This window comes from Gymnoscopelus microlampas (assembly GCF_963454915.1).
Source record: "Gymnoscopelus microlampas genome assembly, chromosome: 8".
Classification (NCBI taxonomy): Eukaryota; Metazoa; Chordata; class Actinopteri; order Myctophiformes; family Myctophidae; genus Gymnoscopelus; species Gymnoscopelus microlampas.
Window position 1 is genome coordinate 19,508,675 of NC_139945.1, and position 24,209 is coordinate 19,532,883.

At 41.5% G+C, this 24,209-nt stretch overlaps 1 protein-coding gene across 1 annotated transcript in view; it reads right to left on the reverse strand.

The window, feature by feature from the left end:
* slc8a2b (solute carrier family 8 member 2b) overlaps nt 1-24,209 on the reverse strand; it is a gene marked incomplete at its 3' end in the record, with an annotated part of 80,490 nt that overhangs the window by 36,268 nt on the left and 20,013 nt on the right. Inside the window, exons 6-9 of the mRNA XM_084063738.1 lie at nt 21,964-22,089; nt 17,553-17,748; nt 14,773-14,903; nt 857-1,227 (exon numbers count right to left, since the gene is read on the reverse strand). Coding sequence (XP_083919864.1) covers nt 857-1,227; nt 14,773-14,903; nt 17,553-17,748; nt 21,964-22,089 — 824 coding nt within the window. The remainder of the gene's footprint in view (nt 1-856; nt 1,228-14,772; nt 14,904-17,552; nt 17,749-21,963; nt 22,090-24,209) is intronic.

The window sequence follows — 24,209 nt, forward strand, 5'->3', positions numbered from 1 at the left end:
TTAACATCAGCAGCCTATGCTAGTATAGGTGTTTCTAGCTAGAATATGGGATTTTATCATGTTTGACCCATCGGGGCAATTGTAACAAAGTGACCGGGGTCAATTATAACAATGTGTTTTCACACATATGCATGCATTTCCTTTTGACAATTGTTGGATATTTGTATGTTTGATAATATCAAACATATACGTTTCATATACCATATATCACAAATGTATGTTAACCAAATGAACCCTGGCGTTCACATTTGGGGCAAAGTTTTGTAAAAAAAAGAAAGAAAAAAGAGCAGATCAACAAGCTCACAACGCCTCTGTTTTTCAAAAAACAAATCAAACTGTTTATCATTGATATGATCATTAGTATATGATTATTCAATGACATTTTGCCAAGTGTCAAGGGGATGACGTTGATGTCATGACATTCAGTCAACACATAATCTTTGTTTGTAATAGTGATACATTAGATCAGTGGTGGAAAAAGTACCACTTTACTTAAGTAAAAGTACCAATACTGCAAAGCTCACAACGCGTCGCATCGCGATGCGTTGTGAGCTTGTAGATCTGCTATTTTCAAATAGCCTATGTATAAAATAGGGCTAAAGTGGTTAATGTATGTTTTATAATATAATAATTTATATCTGAAAAGTAACTAGTAAGTAAAGTTTTCAAATAATTGTAGTGGAGAATTGAAGCACAATATTTGCCTCTGAGATGTAGTGGGGTAGAAGTAAAAATATTGGAAATTGGAAATACTCAAGTAAAGTACAAATACCTAAGAAATGTACTTAAGTAAATGTAGTTAATTACTTTCCACCACTGATTAGCATACGTTGAAATCAGGTGTTTTTCCACTCACGTGGTCTGGTCGTTGGTGAACTCCAGCTCTCCCCGCACGTCCTCATAGTCCTCCCCGCCCTTGGCGGTGCCCGCCTCGGAGCGGTACGGCAGGATGACGGTGCCGCGCGCGCCCGAGTTGCGCACCACCGTCACCTCCATGGTGCCCACGCTCTCGCTCACGCGGACCATGCGGTCTCCGAACGTGAAGATGCCCGCGTGGTCGTCGTCCAGGATGGTCACCGTGGCGACCAGGGGCTCGACCAGGCGGCCCTTGGGCCCGTCGCCGTCGTCGCTCTCGAACATGCCCTCTGCGTCGCCCACGCGCAGGTTCAGCAGCCGCACGAAGAAGTGCTCGTCCTCCTCGAAGATGTCGTCGTCGATGATGCCCACCTGGACGCAGAGAGGAGGTGGAGGAATGGAGATGAAAAGATAAAGACGGTGTTATGGCAGGAATGACGTTCATATTCAATTGCAAATTGAAAACCCTGCCTGTAACAAAACGTCTCTTGTTCGACCCGAAAAAGATTACGATCTGTTCAGGGCAGTCCACTGGTCATTCTCCTCAAGTGTCATTCAAATCCACCCATCCATTCTCCATGTTGTCCTTTTTTTATGAAGTTTGAGTAGCCAATAATCTTTTACCCCCTTTTCCCCCCCAATTTAGTTATGCCAATGAATTCCTCCCCACAGGCCACACATATATCTGTGTTGTCGCTGCTGTTGTATCCCACTGACTCACCTACCAGCCCGTAGGAGTACATGCAATGACCTCAATTTTGTCTGTGAGAATTCTTTTGGTGACCTTGATATTTGACCTTTTTGACCCAAAGATGAATCGTGGCTTTGAGACAGCCTGCTGATCCACCTCTCTCATGAAAAGATGTCCCCGTCCATTCTCAAGTTAGCGCTAACGCACATACGCGTGTGTGCGTGCACGCTTGCGCGCACGTTTGTGTTTGCATTGTAAACCAATTTGGTGTGCCTTGGGCACAAAAAGGTTTGAAAACCGCCGGCCATAAACACAAGCCTATCATGGTTGTGTTTGAGTCTGAGCATGAAAATGTGTGTGCCCTTGCATTGAACAGTGGTGGAAAAAGGTATTTTACTTTACTACTAAGTGCAAGTAGCAATACCACAATATAAAAATACTCTGTTACAAGTAAAAGGCCTGCCAGAGTTCAAAATGTTAATTGAGTAAAAGTACAAAACTGTTGGCATCAAAATATACTTAAAGTACCAAAAGTAAATGTAATAAATGTTTGAAAATAGCAGATCTACAAGCTCACAACGCGTCGCATCGCGAAGCGTTGTGAGCTTGTAGATCGGCTATTTTCAAATAGCCTACAGTAGCCTATGTATAAAATAGGGCTAAAGTGGTTAATGTATGTTTTATAATATAATAATTTACATCTGAAAAGTGACAAATAACTAAAGTTTTCAAATAATTGTAGTGGAGTAAAAGTACAATATTTGCCTCTGAGATGTAGCGGAGTAGAAGTGAAAGTACAGACAATTGGAAATACTCCAGTAAAGTACAAATACCTCAAAACTGTACTTGAGTACAGTACTTAAGTATACTGTATGTACACCGCTGGCTTTGAAGGATGTTTAGGTGTGTGTGTGGACGGATGTGAACAGACAGGAGCTGACACTAGTGTGACACAAGGCACAGAGCCGAGCCAAGCGCCAGTCATCTCCCTTGGCAGACTGATAACCAGAGGCTACCGTCTGTTGCACTTGTCATTTCAACTTGAGCTTCTTTACAACTGGCTCTGCCAGGATGCATCAAGTGACAGGTGTGGGCTCTCCCAAGTCCGTTTTTTACAGAATCGACGAGCACAGACCACATCCTGAATACAATACAATATGAATGAATAGCATGCCTCTGTGTCAGTACATGTGATGTGTTATCAGTGGTGTAAAGTAACTAAGTACATTTACTCAAGTACTGTACTTAAGTACAATTTTAAGGTGCTTTTTACTTTACTGGAGTATTTCCAATTGTCTATACTTTTACTTCTACTCAATTACATCTCAGAGGCCAAGCAATGACATCTAGAAATGTGGTCTCATAAACGTCAAGACTTCAATATCAGATCTTAGAAGGTGCATTGAAGATTCCTCGAAATTGCTGAGCTTGTAGATCGGCTATTTTTGAGATTTGGCGTTGAGAAAAAAAAAAGGATGGGACCAATTACAGACCCCTGTAAAAAAGAAAAAAAAGCTTCACCACTACATCCCATTTTGTTCAACAGAGACTTTTCACAGAATGCTCGTAGAGTATCTGTAAAATTGGCACTGTGCCATGTTCCAAGAGATATTTCCACCACCTACATGAGTTTTATGGCTTGAGTTTTAACTTGGATATGGGGGCCAAGATACTGTTCCCATTAAAGTTGTCTGTATGGCTGCAATATATAGGCCTATACAGTATATTGGATTTGGAAACTAAAGTGCAAATGGTCTTCATTATGGAGAGAGGAGCGCTACAACAGAGTTAAGTATACAAGGGTTTCTGCCACTCATAAATAACATAATGTAGCATCCAGGCATAGCGAACATAAACAACAGCACTCCCCAGCTTCCCTACGCCTTATACTGCCGACACTAAAACACTAAAATGAGTTCATGATTCCACTTTTGTTCAGGGCTGTCTGCCTACAGTACACTGCAACTCAAAGCTTCATTTGTTTATAAAGTGGAGTGGTACTTGACGTTATCGTTATGCAGTGGTGGAAAGTAACTAAGTACATTTACTTAAGTACTGTACTTAAGTACAATTTTGAGGTATTTGTACTTTACTTGAGTATTTCCAATTTCCAATACTTTTACTTTTACTCCACTACATCTCAGAGGCAAATATTGTACTTTTACTCCACTACATTTACTTGAAAACTTTAGTTTTACTAGTTACTTTTCAGATATAAATCATGATATAATGAAACATAAATTAACCACTTTAAACCTATTTTAAACCTAGGCTATTTGAAAATAGCAGATCTACAAGCTCACAACGCGTCGCATCACGACGCGTTGTGAGCTTGTAGATCGGCTATTTTCAAATATTTAGTACTTTTACTTTTGGTACTTTAAGTACATTTTGATGCCAATACTTTTGTACTTTTACTCAAGTAAATGTTGAATTCCGGACTTTTACTTGTAACAGAGTACTTCTACATTGCAGTATTGATACTTTTACTTAAGTAAAACATTTGAATACTTTTTCCACCCCTGTACTTGACGTTATCGTTATGCAAGTCTGTCTCTCAGCCCTTGGCGCACATGGAGGGGGGGATATAGGGAAATGCAGCCTGCAGCAAAATGCGTACCTGAGGTGCACTTGAGATTTATGTAGATGTAAGTGTTTCAAAACCAATCAGTGGTGGAAAAAGTACTCAAGCAATGTTTTACTTAAGTAAAAGTATCAATACTGCAATGTAGAAGCACTGTGTTACAAGTGAAAGTGCGGAATAACACATTTACTTGAGTAAAAGGACAAAAGAATTGGTATAAAAATGTACTTAAAGTACCAAAAGTAAAAGTACTAAAATGTTGGAAAATAGCAGATCTGCAAGCTCACAACGCGTTGCGATGCAACACGTTGTGAGCTTGTAGATCTGCTATTTTCAAATAGCCTAGGTTTAAAATAGGGCTGAAGTGGTTAATGTACGTTTATAATGTAATCATTTATATATGAAAAGTAACTACGGTAGTAACTAAAGTTTTCAAACAATTGTAGTGGAGTAAAAGTACAATATTTGCCTCTGAGATGTAGTGGACTGGAGTAGAAGTAAAAGTACAGACAATTGGAAATACTCCAGTAAAGTAAAAGTACCTCAAAATTGTACTTAGATACAGTACTTGAGTAAATGTATTTAGTTACTTTACACCACTGAAACCAAATACAGACATAAGTTGAGTCTAGCATCCCTGGCATCAGTTTCATGGGAGTAAACATATGGGCTCAATTTACAGATATGACATGGCCTTGCAATAAAAATGTGTGGCGTCAAATATTTCTGCAAAACAAATGAGTTATTCACCACATGGAATTGAAGTAAAAAAAAGAAAAGACAAGAAAAAAGAAAAAGAAAAGTACTTTTCCTCTAGGGGAAGAAGGCTCCAGAATCTCAAATCGACTCTGAATAAAGATGCTATTTTGCAATTCTAAGCTCAAGGACAATGACACCCAATATTTCAGATACGTTTTTCTAATAACCAGAGCCAGCCTTTTATGCTAATGAACATGTGCCATAGTGTAGCATGTTCCGTACAGTCAGCAGATCAAATGTGGTGATAAGCATATCTCTGCTGTCCGGCAGAAACCAGCTAACTCCAAAATGTAAATAAACAAAGCATGTGTTCTTCTGCCTGACTGCAGACAAAGAAGCGCCTGGATCACGTCAATCCAATAGTCTTTTCTAAATTGAGTGCAGTGCCTACGAGCAGTGGTGTAAAGTAACTAAGTACATTTACTCAACTACTGTACCTAAGTACAATTTTGGGGTACTTTTACTTTACCGGAGTGTTTATAATTGTCTATATTTTTACTTCTACTCCACTCTTAATTTAAGCTCCGAAACACCTTCACTCATCACAGCCTCGTCTTCAAAAATGTGCAGACTTTCCCAATCAGCTACAGAACATTCTCTCCACGTCGGCATCTCTCCAGCAGACGTGAAGAGATTTTTACAGAGATTTTCACTTTACTGGAATATTTCCAATTTTCAATACCTTTACTTTTACTCCACTACATCTCAGAGGCAAATATTGTACTTTTACACCACTACAATTATTTGAAAACTTTAGTTACTAGTTTTTGCAGATATAAATATATGACATTATAAAACATACATTAACCACTTGAGCCCTATTTTATACCTAGGCTATTTAAACATCTTAGTACTTTTACTTTTGGTACTTTAAGTACATTTTGATACCAATACTTTTGTACTTTCACTCAGGTTAATTTAGAATTCCGGACTTTTACTTGTAACAGAGCACTTCTACATTGCAGTATTGATACTTTTACTTAAGTAAAACATTTGAGTACTTTTTCCACCACTGCCTACGGGTGCCACAGGGACTGTACAGCTGAACAGAATAACTGTGCTCTAGCAGGAGAGTGAGCAATTCCACTTAAATTGGTTTCTCTGCCGCTGTCTTGAGGCACGACGATCAATGAAACTCTTCTGAAATGAACAACGGTGACCTTTGGAATGGACTCAATGAGCCTCGCCACGTCTTTTCAGAGATAGTAGATTGTGACGCATTTGTAGTCCATATATAGTCTCTGCATAATAACGACCCACACTTACCAAGCTGCTGTGTAATGTCTTTTTCTTGCCATTGCGATGGCTCTGATCTCATGTCATCTCATCTCTTTCCTATCGACGAAATGCACGGAATGCATTTCGTTTGATCTTTTGATCAAACGCACACCTGAAGGGGAATCTGAGGGCAGATCACACACGGCTCACTCTTGAGTTCATTCCTCTCAGTTTTCCTAGTATTCAGCCAGTAAAGCAATTTGTATTTTGATCAGGAATGAATAATGTCATCACCTCATTCCCTATGTCTCATTCGCTGTGATTTCCCTTTCGGAAACAAATGTTTCTTTACTGCTCCAAAAGGTGGAATAGATTAAAATAAGAAAAAGTATTCAGTGAATAGAGACAGAGAACTTTGAAAATGTTTGGAAGACAACATAGTGCTATATTATAACCATCAGAGTTCATTTATCCATCTGTAACTCAGAGAGGGCACAAATGTAACCAAATAGACCCGCCCGACCAGCCTGTGATGACCCCTCTCTTCCTAATGCCCTAAACCTGTTTTATTCTAGGTTTGATGTCATGAACACTGAGCCACCTGTTTTCAAGCCCTCCAACACCAGCGATCTCTCTGTGCTGTCCGTGACAGAACCTGAGGTTCGCAGGGTCCTGTCAAGAACCAAGGCTAGAAAAGCCGCCGGTCCTGACGGCATTCCCGCCCGTGTTGCGAGATCCTGTTCCGAACAGCTTGCCCCTGTGCTCACTGACCTTTTTAATTTATCTTTGCATCTTTGCTCCGTTCGTAGGAGTTTTAAGGAATCTACTGTTATTCCAGTACCAAAAAAAAACATTGTCACATGTCACAATGATTACAGACCGATTGCACTAACCTCAGTATTAATGAAATGTCTGGAACGCTTAGTGCTTGACAACATAAAAAAACAGATTCCCCCTTCCTTTGATCCTTGGCAATTTGCCTACAGAAAAAACAGATCAGTAGAGGATGCCATATCCATAGCCTTGCACTCCGTCTATCAGCACTTAGACAAGAGCAATTCCTATGTAAGGATGCTGTTCATAGATTACAGCTCTGCGTTTAATACGCTCATTCCCTCTCTTCTGATCCCCAAACTGCAGGGTCTTGGGTTATGTGACTCAATCTGTAAATGGATTTTTAGCTTTTTAATCCTAAGGCCACAAAGAGTCAGAATCGGTAACGTCCTGTCTGATACTCTGATCCTGAGTACTGGTTCTCCTCAAGGCTGTATTCTCAGCTCCTTTTTGTTTACCCTCTTTACCAGTGGTGAGCTGTGGATTTTTGAACTAAGGGTGCTGTATTTTATGACGTCACGTGCGCAGGCATGTGCACATAGCCACTCAGCTCAGTGCTAGTTGAAATACTGTATTCAACATGTGATTATTAATGTAATTATAAGTATTATTATTTTGTTGCATTGTTAATTTGTTGTTTTTATTTTTGTTTCAAATTAATTATTTTATTTTCCTTTTAATTTTTTATAAAAGCCCTTTACATAGACTCACCCACAAATAAGTAGTTAAAATAATCAGACAACTTGTCTTTGTCTTGTCTCAGAGAACTGGGTCCTCTGCTAAGCGATCCCCTTCACACCTTGCAGTGCAGAGACTGTTGTCTGTCATTGTTAGAGGAATGTAACACATTCAATTCAAGTCCGTGTCTTTTCTCGAGTAGCCTAATGTTATGCAAAGCAGCCAGGTAGACGCTATTGAGAACGGCTCGCCACTGACGGCGCGAACCTTGAGAGGCTATTGTTTAAACTTTAAGGCGTTAAAGACCGCCGCTGACGGTGCGTGCATGTGGAGCACGCGCAAGCCCCCAGCCCCCACAGTGTCAGAACTAAGGGTGCGGCGCCCCCTCCCGCACCCCCTACAGCTCTTTACTCATGACTGTTTTGCTCACCACCTCAACAATCTAATCGTAAAATATGCGGACGATACCACCGTCATCGGGCTGATAAAATCCGACGATGAGTCCAATTACAGATCAGAGGTTCAGAACCTAGTTAGGTGGAGCGAGGACAACAACCTCATTCTTAATGCTTCAAAAACGAAGGAGCTTATCATTGATTTCCGCCGTAAAAAGACACCTCCTCATCCCCTAACAATCAATGGTACAGAGGTTGAGATGGTAAAAAGCATAAAATTTCTTGGTGTAACCTTTTCGGAGGATCTCAGCTGGCACTCTAACACCAACTTAATTCTCAAAAAGTCCCAGCAACGGCTCTTCTTTTTAAGAAGACTAAAAGAGTTCACTCTCAATGGTCAGATTCTTCTTAATTTCTATCGCTGCATTATTGAGAGTATTCTTACTAGTTCTTTTACAGTTTGGTTTGGTAACCTCACAGTGAAGGAGCGAAAATCCCTGAATAGAGTAGTGCGCCTTGCCCGAAAAATAACTGGTGCCAACCTACCAGCTCTAGAAGAGCTCTATAGTGCTAGACTCTTATCTCGGGCCTCCAGTATCATGGAGGGCTCTGCTGGTCATCCGGCCGCAGGCCTCTTTGCACTACTCCCCTCGGGCAGACGCTACCAATCTATTGGTTGCTCCACAAACTGCTCTGCAAACAGCTTTTTCCCAAGCGCAGTGCGTAAATTAAATGAAAAATTGCCCCTGTCTAGATCCTAGACCACGCTCCCCCTCTTCTCCTGTTTATCAATCTCCTGTAAGGAAGGACTGGTCCAAGGTGTATCCAAAAATGCTCAATGTCCCTCTCGTATTTATTTCCTCATGCCTCTATGAATTGTTGATGTCTTTTTGTACCTTTTTGTATCAATGTCTTGTAAATGTTTTTTAAATGTTTTTAGCTCTTGCACCCCATTTCCAATGTAGTTCACTACAAATGGCAAATAAAATGACTCTCTGACTCTCTGACTCTCGATCATGATTAAGATAACACTCTGTGTAGCTAACAGCTAGACAAAACTCAAAGCTCTTTTGATTTCAACTTAAAGCTGTAATTAGTTCAAGCAGTATATTGCTTATCTCCTCCTTGCCTCACAGTAACTTCCACCTTACCCTTTCTCTGCCTGTCCTGCTGGTCTCTTTTCATCTCTTTTATGCTCTTCTCTCTTCACCCACTCCCTCACTGTGATCTCCGCTGGCATCTTTCAAGTTTTAAAGGGGCTGTTGTTTGCTCCGTTTGTTCTTCATTGACAATATTACAGCCCGCATGTGACTGACTGAGCAGAGAGACGATGGCTCTGCTGATCTCTTGAACAAGTTCTGAGATATTGAAACAGCATCTTTATTAGACTAGGCAGAATTTCAGAAAATGTGCTTGTATAAAATGCTGAAGGCATTTCGTGTTTATTTTTGGTATACAACATTTCTAGGGGTATTAAGGGGTGCTGAATCCAAATCTGCTGTATACCCAGCGCAAAAATGTCAATTAAGGCCTCAAAATTGAGAAATTCAACATGGCCGCCAGCGCCAGGACCTCTTTCCAAAAAAACAGGTGCTAAACCCACATTCTTTATTCTACTGACATGAAACTTTGCACAGAACATCTGCACTTATGGGGGAAGAAAGTAGGAATATAGCTGGGGTGCAACCATGAGAGTAACAGGGTGTTTTTGACTGTCTAACTGTAATCTTTGTATAGGCGAGGATACAAAAATGACATTTCTTCAGTGTTTGCAGGAATACTACAGCAATTTGGTAATAACTGTACAGTGTTGGACACCAACATTGGAATCCCCCAAGTCTTAGCTTTCTGCAGGTACCAAGTTTATGCCAGTAGCCCTTATAAGTCTGGATATATAAGCATTTTAGTGTAAGCATGCTGTTTTATAGTAGGGTCCGAAAGTGAGGTTCTGTGACCATCCTTTGGCAAGTATGTTTTTACGATTGATTTGACCTCTATGGACCCTTTAGAAAAGATTTAGCCCCCAGGTCCCTCCCAAAAATCCCGGCATTTTTTGCTAGACAGCCAAATTCAAAATGGCGCCCGGCGCCATCTCTAAAAATTAACTTTTGATCTGGATGACCTAGAATCATGTATGAAGGCACTTTTCCATACAAGTCAACCATGAGGATTCCAAATCTGACACAATTTTAATTGTCAGACCTCGTTTTGACTCCGAAATTCAAGATGGCCGACATCCAGTACAGTAAAAACTTATACCCAGGGGGCAAAGAACCAGATGGGCTAGAAATAAAAACTTGTTGTCTATTTCATGGTTTCAGAGCATGAGAAACTCAATGGAATACTTATCTTTATGATTGGGTGTGTCTGGACCTTTAATTTGCATATTTCCAAGATGGACGCCACGCAAAAATGAGTTTTACTTTGACTTTAACAGTGACAGCTGACTGTTATGGCAAAAAGTCTGCTTTTTAAGTAATATGAACACATTTGCTCAGTTTGAGCTTTAATTTATATGTTGTCAATATGGCAGACCCACACCATGAGTCTGGTCAGAGTCGTGTAATCCGGGATGCAGAGATGGTAGTAAGGCAGCAGTGGAGACTAACCCATTTACAGTGAGCACATCATCCATGATCAACATATCTACAGGACAGTGTGCTGATTCCACATCCACAGTCAAGGACGACTTGATGAGTGTGAAAGAACTGGGTCTGAAGGCACTGTGTGAGTCACTGTCCAGTGAACAGAAGAAGACAAGAATAATGAAGCTTAACACTTTCTACACTCAAAACACAAAATCTAAACAATCTAAGGGGAAAACCTCAGCACCTGGCAAAAGCAATGAAATTACTGCCCTCCTGCGCATGACCCTAATCATAGCCAGTGGTGGAGAACTCAACCTTGTTGACTTTATAGGCAACCACGAGTGCAGTGACTTCCCGCCTTCCCTCTTCCAGGAAGATGGCAGGATGAGAACAGGTACCAAGGCAAGCCTTGTGAAGGTCCTGAAAGAGGAGACCAAAGTTGCATGTATCCCTGACCTGCCTACAGAAGACAGAAAAACAGCAGTAGTTATTGATGCCATGTATGCCATGCGCCATTGGTCGTTCCTGAAAGGTGAAGCATTTGGAACAATCGCTGAACGATACCAACGTCTGCTGTTGAATGATGTGCCTGCTGGCACAGAGATCATTCACTTCTGTTTTGACCGGTACTGTGGACCTAGTCTTAAGACAGCTGAGCAAGAACACAGATATGCTTGACCAAAACCTACCAAAGAATATGAAGTCAGTATGCATTACACAGCTCCAGATCCTCAGGAGTTTTTTGCTGTGTCAGCTAACAAGGCAAACCTATTGAGTTTCCTCTGTGACGAATGGTGTGAAAATGAGAAACTTAAGTCGGCCCTTGGTCCAACACATCTTTACCTGGGTGGGGGGTTTAAAGAAGAGACAAGGAGTGTGGCGATCAAGGAGGGGTCTATTGAAGATGTCCCTGCACTAGAATCCACACAACAGGAGGCTGATACAAGAATAATACTCCACACCCTGTACAGTGTCCAGAATGACAAAGTTGACAGAGTTGTCAGAATCAGAATCAGAAGACTTTATTGCCATGACATGTGAACATGTTAGGAATTTCATTTGGTACAGCGGAGCACAGTTTACAACAGACAGAAACAACACTCCCCAACACCACAGCAGCCATGGGCGGCGCTGTCATCCATGCCAATGACACAGACATCATCATCATGTGCCTTTACTATGCAGCAACCCATCTCCAATGCCTTCCAGAGCTGTGGGTGAGAACAGAGCAAAATTCATACCTTCCTATCCATCAAATGGTATCAGCACTGGGTCTCGCACAGTGTCGTGCCCTGCCCTTTATCCATAGTTTAAGTGGCAGAGATACTGTACCACCAGCTATCCCTTCTTCACTGGGAAGAAGGCATGGTTCAAGGCCATCATGCGTCTGGATCTCTGCACTTGAGGAGTTTGGTGAAAACTCTTATGATTCCCTCTCAGATGACGTCCATCAATTAGGCACGAGACCTCACAATTGCTGTATATACATCCAAAGCGGACCACCAGGAGGATTTTGACCTGAGTAAGCTTAGAGTGTACAAGTTCCTCAATAATAGATCAACCCTCTTAAAGCTGCTGCCCCCGACAGATAATTCCTTTGACCTGCACCTGAGAAGAGCTGTTCTACTGTAGCAACCATAATAGATAAATTTGCACATATCGCCAAGCCGGATATTCCTTCTTTCACAGAGTATGGATGTTCTCTCAGTGCTAGCAATGCAGTCCCCCTTGCATCTACCGAGCCAGCCTGGCCTGTGTCAATGAACAAGGCAATATCATGCAGCTGTATCAAAGGCTGCCAGAAAAACTGTTCCCGTGCAAAGAAGGCAATTCCATTCTACTTAGGATGCCGTTGCCAGGGACTGGAGACACGATGCAGCAGGATCAGTGCAACATGACAACAGTGACAGTGAATAGCATTGTACCATAGTATCATTGGCTTTAGAAGCAGGCAAGACTGAACCATAGAGGTCAAAATGAACCTTTTGTAGGCAACCTACCTTTTGTTATGTTACTTGAATGCATACCACTATGTTAATTTGTATAGCCCTAAAGTTGAAGTTTTTGGCAAGTCTTGGAGTGTGCATGTGTCTGTTTATATTGTATTTAGTTTATGATACATAAGGTACATTGTGGGCTTTTTCTCCGATTTTTCTCTGCAATCATCCCCACAACTATAGATCTATAAATCAATAAATGGAAAATGTAATACCATACATTATTTATGACTGCAGCCATATTGACAACATATAAATTAAAGCGCAAACTGACCAAATGTGTTCATATTGCTTAAAAAGCAGACTTTTTGCCATAACAGTAAGCTGTCACTGTAAAAGTCATAGTAAAACTCATTTTCGCGTGGCGTCCATCTTGGAAATATGCAAATTAAAGGTCCAGACACACCCAATCATAAAGATAAGTATTCCATTGAGTTTCTCATGCTCTGAAACCATGAAATAGACACCAAGTTTTTATTTCTAGCCCATCTGGTTCTTTGCCCCCTGGGTATAAGTTTTTACTGTACTGGATGTCGGCCATCTTGAGTCAAAACGAGGTCTGACAATTAAAATTGTGTCAGATTTGGAATCCTCATGGTTGACTTGTATGGAAAAGTGCCTTCATACATGATTCTAGGTCATCCAGATCAAAAGTTAATTTTTAGAGATGGCGCCGGGCGCCATTTTGAATTTGGCTGTCTAGCAAAAAATGCCGGGATTTTTGGGAGGGACCTGGGGGCTAAATCTTTTCTAAAGGGTCCATAGAGGTCAAATCAATCGTAAAAACATACTTGCCAAAGGATGGTCACAGAACCTCACTTTCGGACCCTACTATAAAACAGCATGCTTACACTAAAATGCTTATATATCCAGACTTATAAGGGCTACTGGCATAAACTTGGTACCTGAAGAAAGCTAAGACTTGGGGGATTCCAATGTTGGTGTCCAACACTGTACAGTTATTACCAAATTGTTGTAGTATTCCTGCAAACACTGAAGAAATGTCATTTTTGTATCCTCGCCTATACAAAGATTACTGTTAGACAGTCAAAAACACCCTGTTACTCTCATGGTTGCACCCCAGCTATATTCCTACTTTCTTCCCCCATAAGTGCAGATGTTCTGTGCAAAGTTTCATGTCAGTAGAATAAAAAATGTGGGTTTAGCACCTGTTTTTTTGGAAAGAGGTCCTGGCGCTGGCGGCCATGTTGAATTTCTCAATTTTGAGGCCTTAATTGACATTTTTGCGCTGGGTATACAGCAGATTTGGATTCAGCACCCCTTAATACCCCTATAAATGTTGTATACCAAAAATAAACACGAAATGCCTTCGGGGTTATGCTTCTCTGAAAATTGACCCTGTCTATATATGCTGAGCATTGCCTCACGTTAATACACCTGTGCACGGCCCAGAAATCCTGTCAGCTTCTGTTACCAACATCTCAACCACTGCGGCAACTGACTTGGATAGGTTATACAAAATATGATATGAAACCATTTTAATATGCAAAAACTGTAGATTTTTTTCTCTGCACCTAGAAGTGACAAAAATCTTAATTTAAGCTCCGAAACACCACCACATCACAGCCTCGTCTTCAAAAATGCGCAGACTTTCCCAATCATCTACAGAATATTCTCTCCACGTTGGCATATCTCCAGCAGACGTGAACGGAACATCGTGAACTGTCTCGCTTAATCCTCCAAAATCCCTGGTGCTGCCAGAGATTTTTACTTTACTGGAATATTTCCAATTTTCAATACTTTTACTTCTACTCCACTACATCTCAGAGGCAAATATTGTGCTTTGTACTCCACTACTATTATTTGAAAACTTTAGTTACTACAGTAGTTACTTTGCAGGTATAAATTATTATATTATAAAAATACACTAACCACTTTAGCCCTATTTTATACATAGGCTATTTGAAAATAGCCGATCGCAACGTGTTGTGAGCTTGTAGATCTGCTATTCTCAAACATTTTAGTACTTTAACTTTTGGTACTTAGTATTTTGATGCCGATACTTTTGTACTTTTACTCAAGTAACATTTTGAACACGGGCCTTTTACTTGTAACAGAATGTTTTTATATTGTGGTATTGCTACTCTTACTTAAGTAAAAGTACTCACGCCTCCTATATCTCCACCATCTCCTCCTCTCCTGCCCTACTCACCTTGATGTCCTTGCGTGTCTCTCCGGGTTTGAACACCAACGTTCCTTCAGCGTACTCGTAGTCGGACCCGGCATTGGCTGATCCGTCCTCTGTCCTGTAGTCTACGTAGAAGGTGCTCTCTCCCAGGCCGCCTTAAAGGGAATTGTAGAATTGTAATAAGAGCAGCAGCTATTTATTGTGAGACAAATATATTACACTATTTATATTTCTTTATCTTAAAAAAAAAAAAAGAATCCCACGATTTCGTAACCCATTTTTCACCCAGTGATCCTGGGGGCGCTACTCTCCCTCTGCCAGCCTGGGGAAAGCCCCGAACTGAGCTCATGCTTCCTTCAACGCGTGAGGAGCTAGCTGTCTTATCACCTGACAGGGTGGGGGTTCCCGGGTTAGACGTAGCCCCTCCATCAGGCGCCCCGGCTGACCAGGGGGAGGCGGTATAGAGACCAGTATTACTGCATGTTTTTTGTGAGGGTACCTACCCTAGGGGACACGGGGAGAACATGCAAACTCCACACAGAAAGGCCCTTTCACCAGCCCCACCTAGGGTATGGGCCCTGATGAGGCGGAGGAGAAAGTTGAGTAAGGAAATGAGCTTAAACTATGGCCATGCCACAGATGAGAGGTTGACCTCCAGTCGTGGACCACTGGACTGAGTTGGGGGGATAGGGGAAAGTTTCAGCTTGCCCTTTGCATTCAACACATCCTACCTATTAGGAGCAGTGGACAGCTATTGGACAGTTTCGGTTTCGGGTAACAGTTTCAGGTTCAGTGTCTTGCTCAAGGGCACGCCACATCAACATATTGCTGTAAGTAGTGGGGACTGAATCAGGAACCTTCCGAATACCAGGCAACTGCTGAACTGATTGTTTTAGGATATCAGCAGACAAAACATAGACAGGGTAGGCTTCATAAACTGTGTTCAATGTTGTGCACAGTTTGTGGGGTAACAGAGTGATAAAATGAAACTCTCTCATCCTAAACTTTAGTCATTATTTTTGCAACAACTAATTTGCTGTACCAATATACAATATCCTGTACTATCCCTTAAGTTGTCCCTTGCATATTGATGATCCGTTATTATACTTTTATCAGGACTTTATGTATCAAGTTTAGCATAATGCGCCTAGATCGGAACAGTTGGCAATATTGCGTAGTGGGAATGGGGAATTCACTTGGCTGTATTTTATGACTATCCATTGATTCTTAAACAATTTAAACCATCTGATTTCTTTCTTTTCTTTACACAAGTGAAAGGGAGATGGCAGCACTTTTAGCACCACTTCTAATGAGAAACAATCTGAAATGAACTCTCTGAACTGTCTGTAGCAACAGTGAGCCTATCTTGTCTTTTCTACAAGCTTTTGTTGTGAGTTAACCTCCTTACTCTCTCTATTCTCTAGTCAAGCAAAAGCTGTCAGGATATATTAAAATATACTCTTTCACAGTGCCAATATAAATACAATATATATGTATATGATGTTCAGCTGATCTTTGCTTTTTGCTTCAAAAGACTCATTTCTGAGTAGAAAGGGGTCTTGAACCCAACAAAAAAAAACTAAGACAAGTCATAAAAAAGCCAGAAGGAAGGCTACAGAAATGCATTGATCATACTGACATTAAGGACCTCGAATTATACCCAAAAGCTCTGTGCAGCAAGACCATAAATCAGAATATGAAGATAAAAATAATTACAAATAAAACTGGCATGAACATTAAACATCACACATTTCAAAGGAGCAATGATGACATAGTGTATATTAATAATACTTATACTTAATTCCTCAATTAGTCTTCCTTATCAGCATAATGTCGACTCGGTACAGCGTAAAATCCACAGTGTTCATTTATCCATTTCCCCCCCCAATTTAGTCATTATGCAAATTCTCAGATTTCCCCACACACTTGGTATTGAAACCACGTGCCTCCTCCATTACACATCTGGTGCGTCTTTTCACCTGCCAGTGTGGAGATTCACCGAGAGGATGTAGCATATGCGGAGGACCACCCTATTCCTCATCGTTCAACACCACTGCTGACAGGCGCCCTTGACCCACCCGTAGGAGTCTCTAGTGCAGCCACAAAAAAACGCCCTTTCCGCCAGAATTCCCTCCTGTGCGAACACGGCCAAATGTGTTTGTTGGAATGCCCGGGCAAACCGGATGCACCACGGTGAAAACCCCTAGTCTCTGCCATGGTCATTTATCCATTTGAGAGCCAGTGGCGCTTAGTTACAAAGGTAACCCTGGTCACATTAGTACACTCTAAGAGTTAAAGGTAGGGTAAGTGATTTTCTTTGGTCAAAATAAGTGTCAAATACCTCTATATTCTGATGGCACTCGTTGCTATAGAGTGTTTGTTCAGTAACAGGAGTCTCCACGTCTCTCCAGCTCTTTATTTAACAGAGAATGCATTTTCAGGTCAGGATACCAATTTTATCCAATCAGGATAGAGAACTCAGTCAGGATACAGATTAAACAAGTGAAATTGGAAATGAGCTGAACACTATAAAAAAGTGAAGCTGGTAAATGGGTACTCTCTCCTGATTGGCTGAAATGTTGTCACCTACCTGAAATTGTATTTTCTGTTTATTAAAGAGCTGGAGAGACAGGGAGACTCCTGTTACTGAACAAACACTCTATAGCGATGAGTACTATCAAAATATAGTGCTTTAACCTTTTAATACAAAACTTTTTGTTTTAACCCAAAAATATCACAAATGAACACCTAGCATTTTGACTGTGTATTTACGCAGACTAACACTACGATAGCAGTGGGTGTACCTTGACAGACCACGGGCAGGGTGAGGACGCCACAGTTCTCCATGCACTGACTGTGGGCACTCTCGAAGGCAATGCGGCTGCACACCCCGAGGTCATCTTCCTCGGGGACCTCCTCGTCTACCGCTGCAGTGCGGCGGGCGTTGTCGGCCACGTGTCTCTTCAAGACGTTACCGGCGCCGATCATCATGCGGGTCGCCTGGAGCGAAGGAGGGTGAGACAGAGGAGGGAAGGTTTATGAGATAGACCAGGTTCAAATCCAGACGCCCCGCAGACGTAGAGACGCACAGAGCAAGTGGGTGAGCGTTTGTTTGTGTGTCTGAGTGCCGCGCAATGAGCTTGTAGATCTGCTATTTTTGAAAAATCGTGAACATTTGTGCAAATCTTTGAATATGTATTTTTCTTTAATCGAACATTTTTAACTCTGTTACAACTTCTGGGGGACCCTGGAACAAAATATTTTGAAATGGGGGTCCACGGCCAAATACGTATCATTATGGGTGGTCCTTGACATTTTTTTCCCAAAAACTGATAGGATTTAGAAGACTAACACTAAGATTAAGATTGTAGAATCCCCCAGAAGCAAAGATTTGAGTTAAAAATGTTCGCTTTAAAAAATATATATATTCAAAGATTTGCACAAAATTTGCAAGATTTTTCCAAAAAATAGCAGATCTACAAGCTCGTGCCGCGCTACGAGCTTGTATATCTGCTATTTTTGAATAGCCAAAGAAATCTTAAAATGACAGAGATGCGTTCCCGGCTTTAATGGGTTGAGTAGAATTTTCCTTCCTTTTTACCAGGCTACAAAGCAAAGGCTACATTTTGCATGTGTAGAATCATGACAGTTATCATTATTCCACAATATACAAAAATAGCTCACATTTTGATTGACTGAGAGGCATTCTAATGAGCGCCAACATAACAGCACTCAGCCATCATCTCTACAAAAGTATATTTGCTAAATCTATCAGCATTGAACTAATCAGTTTGCCCCCAAATGGGTCAAATCAACGGTTTCCCCCCACTACAAACGAGGACCTGGATAATATACTAGAAATGGAAAGGAATGAAAGAAAACTCTTTTTCTTGTGGAACACACTTTCGTCATAAGGTTCAATGTCATCATTGTCTTGGCTATCTGCAGTATCTATCTATAAATTCCACAAATCTCTTTGAATCTGTCTGTGGTTTTTGCATGGACATATGCTAATATCAAATATTCACATAGCTCCATACTGGCCTCCAAGCACTCTGATAACAGGCACATCACTATCAATCATATATTTATGAAAGGCATGAATACAAAATGCACTCAAGGTTGAGCCACAGTATACCATGAATTATATTGGTACTGGTAGGCCTAGGATCTTACAGTATAGGACTCCCTCTTGTGTGTGATTGCTTAAATAATACACTTGAAGAAGCTCAGTGCCTCTCCACTCCTTTGCCCAACTGTGGCTATCTCAGGTACTAGGTACTGTGAGGAGTTACTTCCATGTCTGCAATGTGGGAAACAATTGAAATAATACATACTGTGACCACTAGAACATACTAGGTTATAGAAACAGCCTGGTTTCCCAGACTATTGGGAGGGCAGGCGCCCCAATGCCACCCACCCACACACACACACACACACACACACACACACACACACACACACACACACACACACACACACACACACACACACACACACACACACACACACACACACACACACACACACACACACGCAATTGCACATGCACACGCGCACGCACGCACACACGCACACACGCACACAAATAAATACGTTTCAACTTATAAACTGAACAGAAGGAAATAGCCTATTTATTACTAGCGAGGACAATAGCAAATTTAGAAACCAGGGAAGCTAATCAATGCAGACCCAGTCAAGTAAATGTAATAGTTAAAAATATGTTTGATTAATAGATAAGCCTAAAGAATTTTGACCGATTAACCCTTTAAAAAGCCTATTACCGGAACCTAGCAAGTTCACAATGTTGCGTGTGACGTGCATGAGATAGACGTGCTAAAACCCGATTTCGTACCCACATTTCAGAAACGTAGGGGAAGGTCTTTGAATGATTTAGCCTATAAACGGAACCTAGCAAGTTCACACTTTCTGGGCGTGAAGTTCACGAGACAGACATGCTAGCCATTACCTATAACCAGATTTCACACCCACACGAAGGGGAAGGTCTAGGGCTGTTTCATCATATTCTGAAGACGTTTGAGTTGAGCCAGTTCCATTCATTCTTACTAAATCCAGACTTATCCGGAGGGGAAAACAAAATGACGAAGCCTATAGCCTTTGGATTGAATGAGAGCAGAGTGGAGAGCAACTGTGGTTCGCCTAGAGACATATGAGAGAATTAAGCTGTGTTTTCACTACAGTGCCAGAATCTTTCCAGCAAAAAAAAATCACACCCTGTGTGAAGGAAGCGGTGCCTTTGGGGCGGGGCGTAACTCATTTCAGTTCGTCCCTATTGGTGGTCTGAGTCCACTTACCAAATTTGTACTTGGTAGCATGCTGCAAACTGGAATAATGGCTGTTTAAAGCCCAGCCAATGGGCAGATAGAGGGGGCGTGGCTTAAGTAATTACAGTTTGTCCCTATTGGTGGTTTTAGTCCATGCACAAAATTTGTACTCCGTAGCATGCTGCGAACGTGAGTTATGGCTGTTTAAAGGCCAGCCAATGGGAAGACAGAGGGGGCGGGGCTTCAGCAATTCATGCTCGTCCCTATTGGTGGTCTAAGTCCACATACCAAATTTGGACTTGGTGGCATGCTGCAAACTGGAGTTATAGCTGTTTTAAATCCCGTGCCCTAAACGGGCGGACGGACATAACATACGCGGGGGGTCCCTGGACCCCGCTTTGATAACTTCAGCAATTCATGCTCGTCCCTATTTGTGGTGTAAGTCCACATACCAAATGTGGACTTGGTGGCATGCTGCAAACTGGAGTTATAGCTGTTTTAAATCCTGTGCCCTAAACGGGCGGACGGACAGAACATACGCGGGGGGTCCCTGGACCCCGCTGTGATAACTTCAGAAATTCATGCTCGTCCCTATTGGTGGTGTAAGTCCACAAACCAAATTAGGACTTGGTGGCAGGCTTCAACCTGGAGTTATAGCCGTTTTAAATCCCGTGCCCTAAACGGGCGGACGGACAGAACATACGCGGGGGGTCCCTGGACCCCGCTGTGATAACTTCAGCAATTCATGCTCGTCCCTATTGGTGGTCTAAGTCCACATACCATATTTGGACTTGGTGGCATGTTGCAAACTGGAGTTATAGCTGTGTAAAATCCCGTGCTCATCATCCCGTGCTGATACGGACGGACGGACGGACGGACATACGGACAAAGTCAAGTGTAGAGCGGTTGGCACCGCTAAAAATAAGCATAACTTGCTGGAATGGCAAATGGGAGAGACCGTTTTTACATGTCCTCCTTGGTAGCAAAAGTTCTGGTATTGCCTGATAAGCAACCGCTTTCTTGTTTTTTTTTGGCTTTTTATGCCTTTAGTTGATACACCAGCCGTCCGGGCCACAAGATTGTAACTTTAATCCATCGAAAGAACAGAGGATAAGCGAACAGTTTTCTCATTCTTTTTTTTCTCTCTCATTCGTTCATTATCACGGGGACATATGTGCATATGCGTGAACCAAATGTGAAAAAACACCGGCAGTATTCTTTAACTCATTTAGACCGGGAAAGAATCTGTGTCATTTTTAGATTTCTTTGGGCTATTCAAAAATAGCAGATATACAAGCTCATAGCGCGGCACCGAGTGCCGCGCTATGAGCTTGTAGATCTGCAATTTTATAAAAAAATCGTGAACATTTGTGCAAATCTTTGTGAATATGTATTTTTCTTTAAGCGAACATTTTTAACAACTTCTGGGGGTCCCTGGAACAAAATATTTTTAAATGGGGGTCCACGGCCAAATACTTATCATTTTGGGTGGTCCTTGATTTTTTTTCTTTCAAAAAACTGTTAGGATTTAGAAGGCATTTGTAGAATCCCCAGAAGCAAAGATTTGAGTTAAAAAATCACTTTAAAAAAATATATACATATATATAGAAAGAACAGAGGATAAGCGAACAGTTTTCTAATAATTTTTTTCTCTCTCATTCGTTCATTATCACGGGAACAGGTGGCAGATATGTTTGTAGCCTAAAATCTCAAGACATATGAGATGAATTTCAAAATCGGGGTATTAACGTAGGCATAAAAAAAGGGTACATTCTCCTATATGAAGGCAGTTGAGCAGGTGCTTGGGCACTGGTTGGCGCCTACAGTATGTGAGCACGCACGTGCCTGCACAGCAGTCAGTGAAAGTTCACCTTGAGTATACTGTATGTGCACGTGTTTGTGTTCATGTGTGTAGTGTGTTAATCTGTACCTGTATGCGGTAAAAAGCTCTGCTCTTCTGTTGATGCAGCAGTGCGTAGTAGTTGGCTAGCTCCACCAGCTGGTCCAGCTCTTTATCCGGGTATTTCTGTTTCAGTTCCTTTATGATACGGATCACCTAGAGAGGGGTGAGGACAGTGTGGTATGTTAGCTACTCGCTTTTCACTTTTTAGACATTTCATTTGATTTATTCAACATTTTACAGCCAGTTAATCCGTACAAATAGTCATAGCATGTTCATAACAAAAATACAAATATACTTTACATTTAGTTCTTACAGTGCATCTTTTAAAATGTCATTCACCAAACCAGGTCGTCCCACTTTCCATACTTCATTTAATTCCCTATTTTCAAATTTGTGTCCCTAAGCATATAATCCCGGGCAATCGTCACGGCTAGTTTAGCCACAGACTCTTGCGGCATACTAAACTTTTTTAACTAAATAAATATCATAAGATTATAGTCGACTAAATCTACAGTTGATTTAGTCGACTATAATGTATGTTGGCGGTGCCTTGATGGAGTCGTAATGGCTGATTTTACACTTGATTGCATGCTAAAAATAGCCGATCTACAAGCTCACAAGCTGTGATCCTCACACTGACTCCGGAAGCCCCACACCCGCTGAGCATGTGGACAAAACCAGAATAAATGCTTGACATGTTCGTCTGAGCAGGTCATTCTGGGGCATTTGCATTTTCTGGAGGATCTCCTTCCATGCAAAAAGGCCCTTTGTGGGGAGGCAGTTGTGTACTGTGCTCCAGGCCACATCTTTATGAGCATTTTGCATGAAAGGAGAGTTTACATTTTTCCAGACCTGTAAATGTTCTGTTTCAATGAACACATTCACTGCCAGGGGTTTTCTAATACAGGCTGTAGCTTCTGCCAGCATTTTTTAAGCATTCTGACTAATCTTTCAAGAACTACAGAATATTCATCTCCAGTATGATCGATCCCCTGATGGTTGCTAATCACGGAGGGTTTCACTGTGCTTCCGTAAAAAAAAGAAAATGTCATCGCGACCTCCCGTTCGCTTATACAGCATTGAAAATAGCATGTTTCGCCTAAAACACATATAAAACACAGGAGCCGAGATACAGAATAGTTCCCAAATACTTTAACCACGAAGTGAATGGAGCAGTAAATCTTTGGATCACGATATCTCCTGGTTCTGTGTGAAAAACGAAAGAAATATATATAAAATATATATATATATATATTATATATATATATATAATGCCACCATTACCTCCTTTAAGTAGACATGGTTAATCCTATCAAAGGCCTTTTTGTCTAGGCCTGCTATACACAGGAGCACCCTTCTATCTACCGAATACAAAAAGGAATCCCTGACCAGAGCCAGGCAGTCACTCATGGTCATGGAGCGCCCCGGGACCACGCAGGTCTGCTCGTCCCCCACCACTTTTCCCGCCACCCGCTGTAACCTAAAGAAAGGGCCTTCGCCAGGATCTTTCGATCCACACCCAACAAGGTAAGTGGCCTCCAATTATCTTTTTTTTATCCCCCTTTTTAAAAAGCAAAGAAATGGTGCCTTCCCTCAGAGATGCTGGTGTAGTTGACCCATGCGGAGGCTCTCGTTAACCCATTCAATCCGGGAACGCATCTGTGTCATTTTAGATTTCTTTGGCTTTTCAAAAATAGCAGATCTACAAGCTCATAGCGCGGCACCGAGTGCCGCGCTATGAGCTTGTAGATCTGCTATTTTTGAAAAATCGTAATTTGTTTTGCAAATCTTTGAATATATTTTTTTGTTGTAAGTGAACATTTTAACTCAAATCTTTGCTTCTGGGGGGTCCCTGGAACAAAACATTTTACAAAATGTTTGCTTTACAAAATATATATACTATAAGATTTGCACACATTTTCAAGATTTAAAAAAAATAGCAGTTCTACAAGCTCATAGCGCGGCACTTGGTGCTTGTATATCTGCTATTTTTGAACAGCCATGGAAATCTAAAAATGACACACGTGCTGCGTTCCCGGTCTTAATGGGTTAAACACTTCCAAAAGGTGACATTTTATTTCCTCCTAAAAGGTTACATAAAATTCCTTGGGCAGGCCATCCGCTCCCGGTGCCTTGTTGTCCTGCATGCTTCTTACAGCTTTAAACTGTTCATTTAGCAGTTAGATCCTCTTCCAACACCCCATTAAAATCACTAACACTCTCGTTCACCTTTGACAGGAGTCTCTCTAAGTAAGCACCGTCAATGTCCTCTC